This window comes from Cyprinodon tularosa, unplaced genomic scaffold, assembly GCF_016077235.1.
Source record: "Cyprinodon tularosa strain WSP-4 unplaced genomic scaffold, ASM1607723v1 ctg2212, whole genome shotgun sequence".
Classification (NCBI taxonomy): domain Eukaryota; kingdom Metazoa; phylum Chordata; class Actinopteri; order Cyprinodontiformes; family Cyprinodontidae; genus Cyprinodon; species Cyprinodon tularosa.
In genome coordinates, this window is record NW_024038826.1 from 817 (window position 1) to 10,206 (window position 9,390).

The following is a 9,390-nucleotide window of genomic DNA, read 5'->3' on the forward strand; positions in this document are numbered from 1 at the left end:
AACCAGGTCATTTATAACCGGTAATAAACTGGTAATAAACCAATAGTAAACGAGTATTAAACTAGTAATATACCAACAACAAACATAAATTAACTGGTAATAAACCAGTCATATACCAGTGATAAACTGGTAATAAACCAATAATAAATCAGTATTAAACTAGTAATAAACCAACAACAAACAGAAATAAACTGGTAATAAACCAGTCCTATACAGTGATAAACTGGTAATAAACCAGTCCTATACCAGTGATAAACTGGTAATAAACCAGTCATAAACAGTGATAAACTGGTAATAAACCAATAATAAATCAGTATTAAACTAGTAATAAACCAACATCAAACAGAAATAAACTGGTAATAAACCAGTCCTATACAGTGATAAACTGGTAATAAACCAGTCATATACCAGTGATAAACTAGTAATAAACCAGTAATAAACTAGTAATTCCCTAGCCCCAGGAGGAGGTGTCTGTATTTATTGTGTCATATTTCTTATTTCTTCATGTCATGGGCTCTGTGAGCGTCTGTCGTACCTCCCAGTCATATTCCCAGTTGTTCCGGTTCCATCATAAACTTCCAGGTAGTCATAGTTGCAGTTCAGATGGTACTCCAGATTAAAGGAATCAAACGACAGCCGTATGAGGTTTCCTGGTAGAACACTGATGTACCAGGTACAGTTAGCGCCATGGGGATAGCTTGTTGGGTGGCCAGGGCTGGTAATGGTTCCTGTAGGACTGGTCAGAGTATCACCACAGCCTGGCACAGGAAACAAGAGGGTGACTATGTGGAAATCAGTTCTCTAACATCTGTATTAGAAAAGGGTATGAAGTAGCAGAAAATAAAAAAGCTGAAAAAACTACAGCTAGCTGAAGCTAAACATGGCAGACATGTTATGAATTAGCAGCAAACAGAAAAGCTTCATTCCTGCCCACAGAAAGAGCAGAACGGTTGACAATATAGGTTAAAATCTCTGCTCTGACTCTGGGAGGAGGCGGTCCCATTTTCCTGCGCCTCCCTGCTCTGTCCCTGCTCTGCTGTGTCTTTTCTGAGCTCTCCCTTCATATCACCCAAATTAAAAAATAGTGTGTTTCACAACGTTGTTTTTAATCAACCATAGAAAAAACTCAGAGCAATGATCCAACTAGCTTGGCATGTCTGTTTGCCTGACTGTTGGAGGAAATCATTGGACCAACAGAAAAAAGGCTCTAGATGTAATACGCCCAGAAATCCAGCAGAGGTCAGAGCACTGATGTAGCTCTGACTCTAATCAGCTTCACATCCAATGATCACCAGGCGTTTACTCTCTCACCCTCAATGGCCGAGTCAAAGGCTGCTTGGAAGCCATGGTTGCTGACAGACGAGTCTGTGCTGAACTGGATGTACATGGATTTCTGTGTGGACTGGAGCCTTGGAGGAACCTGGTCCCCACAGATCTTCCCCAGCAGAGGAGAGCTAGGAGTAGATCCATCCCTGACCTGTGAGCAGAGAACACACATGGTCCAACAAGTGTCCCGTTGGACATTATTGGATATATCTGCAATTCCATTCAGTTCATTAATACTGGGCCAATTAACAACACGTCTCAGGCCTCTGAAATTATAAACATTTCTAATACATTAAAATGGTTTAAATGATCCCCACCTGGACTTATAAACACATGCATTTCACAATGATAATATCTAGTGTCATGTCACATGGATGTGCTGGTATATCAGTGAAAAAGCCTTTATAGCAGGCATCCCCAAAGTGGGTCCCTGAGGGCCGCTGTCCTGCGGGTTTCAGAGGTTCCTCGGCTTCAGCACAGCTGATTCTGATGGTTGCAGTTCAGCAATAATCTGTTAATCAGCTATCAATGAAAACCATCCTCAGATGGAGAGATAGAGCTCTGACTGAGGCAACCTCAGTACATACATTTATACCTTATAGAAATCCCGACACACACACTACCCCCAGGGGAACCAACCCACCCCCTGCATAAAGGACTTTCTCACACTTTAACATTTGGAGGAAAAACAACATTAGTTCATCTAGGCTGTTCTCTGTTAGATTTATCTATCTTCCACAGGTCAGACAGATCTCCTAATAACAGCAGTCCTCCCCTTCTAGGACAGCAGCCCTCCAGGACAGCAGCCCTCCAGGGCAGCGGCCCTCCAGGACAGCAGCCCTCCAGGGCAGCAGCCCTCCAGGACAGCGGCCCTCCAGGACAGCGGCCCTCCAGGACAACATCCCTCCAGGACAGCGGCCCTCCAGGACAACATCCCTCCAGAGCAGCGGCCCTCCAGGACAGCAGCCCTCCAGGACAGCGGCCCTCCAGGACAGCTGCCTTCCAGGACAGCGGCCCTGCAGGACAGCGGCCCTCTAGGACAGCAGCCCTCCAGGACAGCAGCCCTCCAGGACAGCAGCCCTCTAGGACAGCAGCCCTCCAGGACAGCGGCCCTCCAGGACAGCGGCCCTCCAGGACAACATCCCTCCAGGACAGCGGCCCTCCAGGACAACATCCCTCCAGAGCAGCGGCCCTCCAGGACAGCAGCCCTCCAGGACAGCGGCCCTCCAGGACAGCTGCCTTCCAGGACAGCGGCCCTGCAGGACAGCGGCCCTCTAGGACAGCAGCCCTCCAGGGCAGCGGCCCTCTAGGACAGCGGCCCTCCAGGACAGCAGCCCTCCAGGACAGCGGCCCTCCAGGACAGCAGCCCTCCAGGGCAGCGGCCCTCCAGGACAGCAGCCCTCCAGGACAGCGGCCCTCCAGGACAGCAGCCCTCTAGGACAGCAGCCCTCCAGGACAACATCCCTCCAGGACAGCAGCCCTCCAGGACAGCAGCGCTCCAGGACAGCGGCCCTCCAGGACAGCAGCCCTCCAGGACAGCGGCCCTCCAGGACAGCAGCCCTCTAGGACAGCAGCCCTCCAGGACAGCGGCCCTCCAGGACAACATCCCTCCAGGACAGCAGCCCTCCAGGACAGCAGCCCTCCAGGACAGCAGCCCTCTAGGACAGCAGCCCTCCAGGACAGCAGCCCTCCAGGACAGCAGCCCTCCAGGACAACATCCCTCCAGGACAGCAGCCCTCTAGGACAGCAGCCATCCAGGACAGCGGCCCTCCAGGACAGCAGCCCTCCAGGACAGCAGCCCTCTAGGACAGCAGCCCTCCAGGACAGCGGCCCTCCAGGACAGCGGCCCTCCAGGACAACATCCCTCCAGGACAGCAGCCCTCCAGGACAGCAGCCCTCCAGGACAGCAGCCCTCTAGGACAGCAGCCCTCCAGGACAGCAGCCCTCTAGGACAGCAGCCCTCCAGGACAGCAGCCCTCCAGGACAGCAGCCCTCTAGGACAGCAGCCCTCCAGGACAGCGGCCCTCCAGGACAGCGGCCCTCCAGGACAACATCCCTCCAGGACAGCGGCCCTCCAGGACAACATCCCTCCAGAGCAGCGGCCCTCCAGGACAGCAGCCCTCCAGGACAGCGGCCCTCCAGGACAGCTGCCTTCCAGGACAGCGGCCCTGCAGGACAGCGGCCCTCTAGGACAGCAGCCCTCCAGGGCAGCGGCCCTCTAGGACAGCGGCCCTCCAGGACAGCGGCCTTCCAGGACAGCGGCCCTCCAGGACAGCGGCCTTCCAGGACAGCGGCCCTCCAGGACAGCTGCCTTCCAGGACAGCAGCCCTCCAGGACAGCAGCCCTCTAGGACAGCGGCCCTCTAGGACAGCAGCCCTCCAGGACAGCGGCCCTCCAGGACAGCTGCCTTCCAGGACAGCGGCCCTCCAGGACAGCGGCCCTCTAGGACAGCAGCCCTCTAGGACAGCGGCCCTCTAGGACAGCAGCCCTCCAGGGCAGCAGCCCTCCAGGACAGCAGCCCTCTAGGACAGCAGCCCTCCAGGACAGCAGCCCTCTAGGACAGCAGCCCTCCAGGACAGCAGCCCTCTAGGACAGCAGCCCTCCAGGACAGCGGCCCTCCAGGACAGCGGCCCTCCAGGACAACATCCCTCCAGGACAGCGGCCCTCCAGGACAACATCCCTCCAGAGCAGCGGCCCTCCAGGACAGCAGCCCTCCAGGACAGCGGCCCTCCAGGACAGCTGCCTTCCAGGACAGCGGCCCTGCAGGACAGCGGCCCTCTAGGACAGCAGCCCTCCAGGGCAGCGGCCCTCTAGGACAGCGGCCCTCCAGGACAGCGGCCCTCCAGGACAGCGGCCCTCCAGGACAGCTGCCTTCCAGGACAGCGGCCCTCCAGGACAGCTGCCTTCCAGGACAGCAGCCCTCCAGGACAGCAGCCCTCTAGGACAGCGGCCCTCTAGGACAGCAGCCCTCCAGGACAGCGGCCCTCCAGGACAGCTGCCTTCCAGGACAGCGGCCCTCCAGGACAGCGGCCCTCTAGGACAGCAGCCCTCTAGGACAGCGGCCCTCTAGGACAGCAGCCCTCCAGGGCAGCGGCCCTCTAGGACAGCGGCCCTCCAGGGCAGCGGCCCTCTAGGACAGCAGCCCTCTAGGACAGCGGCCCTCCAGGACAGCGGCCCTCCAGGACAGCGGCCTTCCAGGACAGCGGCCCTCCAGGACAGCTGCCTTCCAGGACAGCGGCCCTCCAGGACAGCTGCCTTCCAGGACAGCGGCCCTCCAGGACAGCTGCCTTCCAGGACAGCGGCCCTGCAGGACAGCGGCCCTCTAGGACAGCAGCCCTCCAGGGCAGCGGCCCTCTAGGACAGCGGCCCTCCAGGACAGCGGCCTTCCAGGACAGCGGCCCTCCAGGACAGCTGCCTTCCAGGACAGCGGCCCTCCAGGACAGCTGCCTTCCAGGACAGCGGCCCTCCAGGACAGCGGCCCTCTAGGACAGCAGCCCTCTAGGACAGCGGCCCTCTAGGACAGCAGCCCTCCAGGGCAGCGGCCCTCTAGGACAGCGGCCCTCCAGGGCAGCGGCCCTCTAGGACAGCAGCCCTCTAGGACAGCGGCCCTCCAGGACAGCGGCCCTCCAGGACAGCGGCCTTCCAGGACAGCGGCCCTCCAGGACAGCTGCCTTCCAGGACAGGGGCCCTCCAGGACAGCTGCCTTCCAGGACAGCGGCCCTCCAGGACAACGGCCCTCCAGGACAGCTGCCTTCCAGGACAGCAGCCCTCCAGGACAGCGGCCCTCCAGGACAGCTGCCTTCCAGGACAGCGGCCCTCCAGGACAGCTGCCTTCCAGGACAGCAGCCCTCCAGGACAACGGCCCTCCAGGACAGCGGCCTTAGCTGCCAGATTCCAGATGAACTTTGTTGATCAAATCTTATTTTAGGTGTTTTTATTGCAGATGATGTCGGCCCACCTGCACTTAACTGGACCTTAAAAGACTATAAACATTGAAGTGACTGACATGACGGGTTAAATGTGAGCCCCATCACACCCACCCTGTTATTCAGCTTCCAACCATTGTTAGGAGCCAACTGATCCCTGAATGTATTTGTCCTTCATATTAATTATTTGTTCTACTATGAATGAAAACCTACACCTAAATAAATGTTAATAGATTACAGAAATGGGGGACTTTACCTCAACAAAGTCAAACCTGCAGGATCCTCCTTCCACATCAAAAGACAGGAAATTGAGTGTGACCACATAGCCCTCCTGCTGGTTAATGACCCACTCACAGACTTTGTTGTGGGGATATGGGTCTGGGTGGTAAGGAGAGCGGAATGTCCCAGTCCCAGAAAGGGTTCCTCCACAGGCTTGGAAGAAAGAAACATATATTATTTCTATACGTTTATTGCTCTACAACCAGTGCTAGCATTTTGGAGCAGCATAGTCAGGGAGCTGAGTGGAAAGGCAGCTGAAGATAAGGGTGATGGTAAGGAGGCCTTCCAACCGGAAATACCTGATCTAACCACCAAAGATAAATCCTAAAAGAAAAGACCTTCTAAGCCTTTTCATCCCCTCATTCATGGATTAGTTCTATTTATTATGGATGACCGAGCAAAACGCATTAACTTCTAAAAACTAGACGAGCCAGACAGGAAGTCAGCGTAGGAAGGTCAAAGAGAATTTGGTACATTTGAAAATAAAAGGTCAGATCCTACAGAAGTAGCCATTCAAAATTTCCCCACTTTCCTTGGCTGGTCCTTGGCTGGTTCTTGGCTGATCTTCGGTTGGTCTTTGGCTGGTCCTTGGCTGGTTTTGGGCCGATCCTTGGCTTGTCCTTGGCTGGTCCTTAGCTGAATCTTTAGCCAGTTGTTGGTTGGCCCTTTGCTGGCCCTTTGCTGGTCCTCGGCTGGTTCTTGGCGGGCCCTTTGCTGCCCTCGGCTGGTTCTTGGCTGGTCCTTAGCTGAATCTTTGGCCAGTTCTTGGCTGGCCCTTGGCTGGTCCTTAGCTGAATCTTTGGCCAGTTGTTGGCTGGTCCTTGGCTGGCCCTGGGCTAATCATTGGCTGATCCTTGGCTGGCCCTTTGCTGGTCCTCGGCTGGTTCTTGGCTGTTTCTAGGCTGGCCCTTAGCTAGTCATTGCCTGGTCCTTGGTTGTCCTTGGCCAGCCCTTGGCTGGTCCGAGGCTGGTTCTTTGCTTGCCCTTGGCTGGTCCTCTGTTGGCCCTTGGCTGGCCTTTGGCTAATCCATTGCTGGTCCTTGGCTGGTCCGAGGCTGGTTCTTTGCTTGCCCTTGGCTGGTCCTCTGTTGGCCCTTGGCTGGCCTTTGGCTGGTCCTTGGCTAATCCATTGCTGGTCCTTGGCTGGTCCGAGGCTGGTTCTTTGCTTGCCCTTGGCTGGTCCTCTGTTGGCCCTTGGCTGGCCTTTGGCTGGTCCTTGGCTAATCCATTGCTGGTCCTTGGCTGGTCCGAGGCTGGTTCTTTGCTTGCCCTTGGCTGGTCCTCTGTTGGCCCTTGGCTGGCCTTTGGCTGGTCCTTGGCTAATCCATTGCTGGTCCTTGGCTGGTCCGAGGCTGGTTCTTTGCTTGCCCTTGGCTGGTCCTCTGTTGGCCCTTGGCTGGCCTTTGGCTGGTCCTTGGCTGGTCCGAGGCTGGTTCTTTGCTTGCCCTTGGCTGGTCCTCTGTTGGCCCTTGGCTGGCCTTTGGCTAATCCATTGCTGGTCCTTGGCTGGTCCTTGGCTGGTCCGAGGCTGGTTCTTTGCTTGCCCTTGGCTGGTCCTCTGTTGGCCCATGGCTGGCCTTTGGCTGGTCCTTGGCTAATCCATTGCTGGTCCTTGGCTGGTCCGAGGCTGGTTCTTTGCTTGCCCTTGGCTGGTCCTCTGTTGGCCCATGGCTGGCCTTTGGCTGGCCTTTGGCTAATCCATTGCTGGTCCTTGGCTGGTCCTTGGCTGGTCCGAGGCTGGTTCTTTGCTTGCCCTTGGCTGGTCCTCTGTTGGCCCATGGCTGGCCTTTGGCTGGTCCTTGGCTAATCCATTGCTGGTCCTTGGCTGGTCCGAGGCTGGTTCTTTGCTTGCCCTTGGCTGGTCCTCTGTTGGCCCTTGGCTGGCCTTTGGCTGGTCCTTGGCTGGTCCGAGGCTGGTTCTTTGCTTGCCCTTGGCTGGTCCTCTGTTGGCCCTTGGCTGGCCTTTGGCTGGTCCTTGGCTAATCCATTGCTGGTCCTTGGCTGGTTCTTTGCTTGCCCTTGCTGGCCTTTGGCTGGCCTTTGGCTAATCCATTGCTGGTCCTTGGCTGGTCCTCTGTTGGCCCTTGGCTGGCCTTTGGCTGGCCTTTGGCTAATCCATTGCTGGTCCTTGGCTGGTTCTTTGCTTGCCCTTGGCTGGCCCTTGGCTGGCCTTTGGCTAATCCATTGCTGGTCCTTGGCTGGTCCTCTGTTGGCCCTTGGCTGGCCTTTGGCTGGTCCTTGGCTAATCCATTGCTGGTCCTTGGCTGATCTCCTACAATTCCTTTTAAACATCTATCTTTGTGCTAAATTTTATTTCTGTAATGATCTGTGGACATTAAGATCTAAAGAGAAGCGCCATCTCCTGGTCAGACCCTGTAATTCAGTGAAAGGGTGGAGTCAGAGTAGAAATATACAAGAGGGGCTCACTCCGGTGGCTGGAAGTAGGCGGGGATTTCGCTGGGAGTTACAGGGCAGTTGGCTGCCATTCGGCTGGTGTTTGACTGGGAAGGACCATTTTGAATGGCAGCTACTTTACATACATGAAGGTTGGATTGCTGCAGAACACATTTGTGAGGTACATTGGTGCAAACCCAGAACGTCTGAATGTTTGAAGCCAAACTAAGAAGGGTTTGATTGCTGCATAAAATATCTATGGAGCATATGGATGGTAGAAACTATTTTCTTTTGAGATTTGTCTAGATCATTGTCTGTTAGAAATGAATTAATTAGTTCAATAGAAATAATAAGCAACCCCTAAAAAATGCAGGGGAACAATTTCTTTTTTCAGGTAGATCTATAAAAATAGAATACACTGAAGAAGCTTGTACTTCTTCTCCTCTCCAAATAATTAATGGAAAAATTCTGGGCAGGAGTTGAATCGTTTTTTCTAACAAAATCCCCTTGATGCAGCCAGGTTTCTGTGAGACCAGATCAAAATATGATCAAAAAATCAAGTCATTAAATAAAGTATTTGGAGAGAGATCAGATGTTCACTAAACTGCTTTAAATGGTTTAATTTTTACAATCGTTTCATATTGATTTCTATGAGAGTTTTCATTATTTTTTTAGGATTTATTACTTTAAATGATTTTCTGATTTATTAGTTTTTGGTCGTGGGCAAGGCATTGTTTGGATGGAGTAATGAGACGGTAACAGTAGAGAAGCTGCAGAGAGGTCTGGTAAACTACGACTCTGCTTCCTGGTCTGCACCCTTTGGAGGACTGATTCCTAGAAGAAGAGCTGCACCATCCATCCCGGAAGATAAATGAAAACAGTTTGTTTTCCAGAGGTTCTACTTAGAGCGGTTCCACCCAGTTTCCATTGCTCTTCCTTTACTGGTTCTACTGGACTGGGACCTGATGCAACCTGAACCAACTGTTCTTTTAATGCTTTAAAGTCTTTATCTTGTTTCTCACCATCATTGAGGCTAAAACCTTGTTATAAAGTCCTTAGTTTTTTAATTCAAGAACTTTGTGTGACAGAGATAACGCTTTAATTTGTAACTCCTTTAGGAAAAGACAAACCAAACATTAGTTTAAGTCCTGCTTCTATCATAGAATTTATTCTGCATGTTTTCTTCTCTCAGGTTCTGTTGATGTTCAGCACGTTGGGTTGTCTAGTTCTATAATAATAAAGTTAGTCCTAATGAGCAGGAATCTGGGACATGTAAAGGTGTCTCTGTGGTAGGGTATGTGATGTGAAACCTCACCAACGCTGTAGACTGCCCTGAAGCCGGCTCGGCTGACTGAGCTGTCAGACTTAAAGCGGATCCACAGGGAGTTGGAGGATGAGCGGATGGGAGCGGGTAGGGAGCTGCCGCAGTACTTCCCTATCAGAGGATCCGTTTCACTTCTCCCAT

General features: G+C 53.6%; 1 protein-coding gene across 1 annotated transcript; it reads right to left on the reverse strand.

Annotated features, from left to right (window-relative positions):
* Positions 1-507: 507 nt before the first annotated feature.
* LOC119784227 (cubilin-like) lies at positions 508-9,385 on the reverse strand (the record flags this gene model as incomplete). The annotated part of the gene is made up of 4 exons (XM_038286179.1): positions 508-758; positions 1,312-1,477; positions 5,509-5,684; positions 9,241-9,385. Coding segments are annotated over 4 exons (738 nt in total), but the record flags the coding sequence as incomplete, so codon positions are not given.
* Between the last annotated feature and the right edge of the window lie 5 nt (positions 9,386-9,390).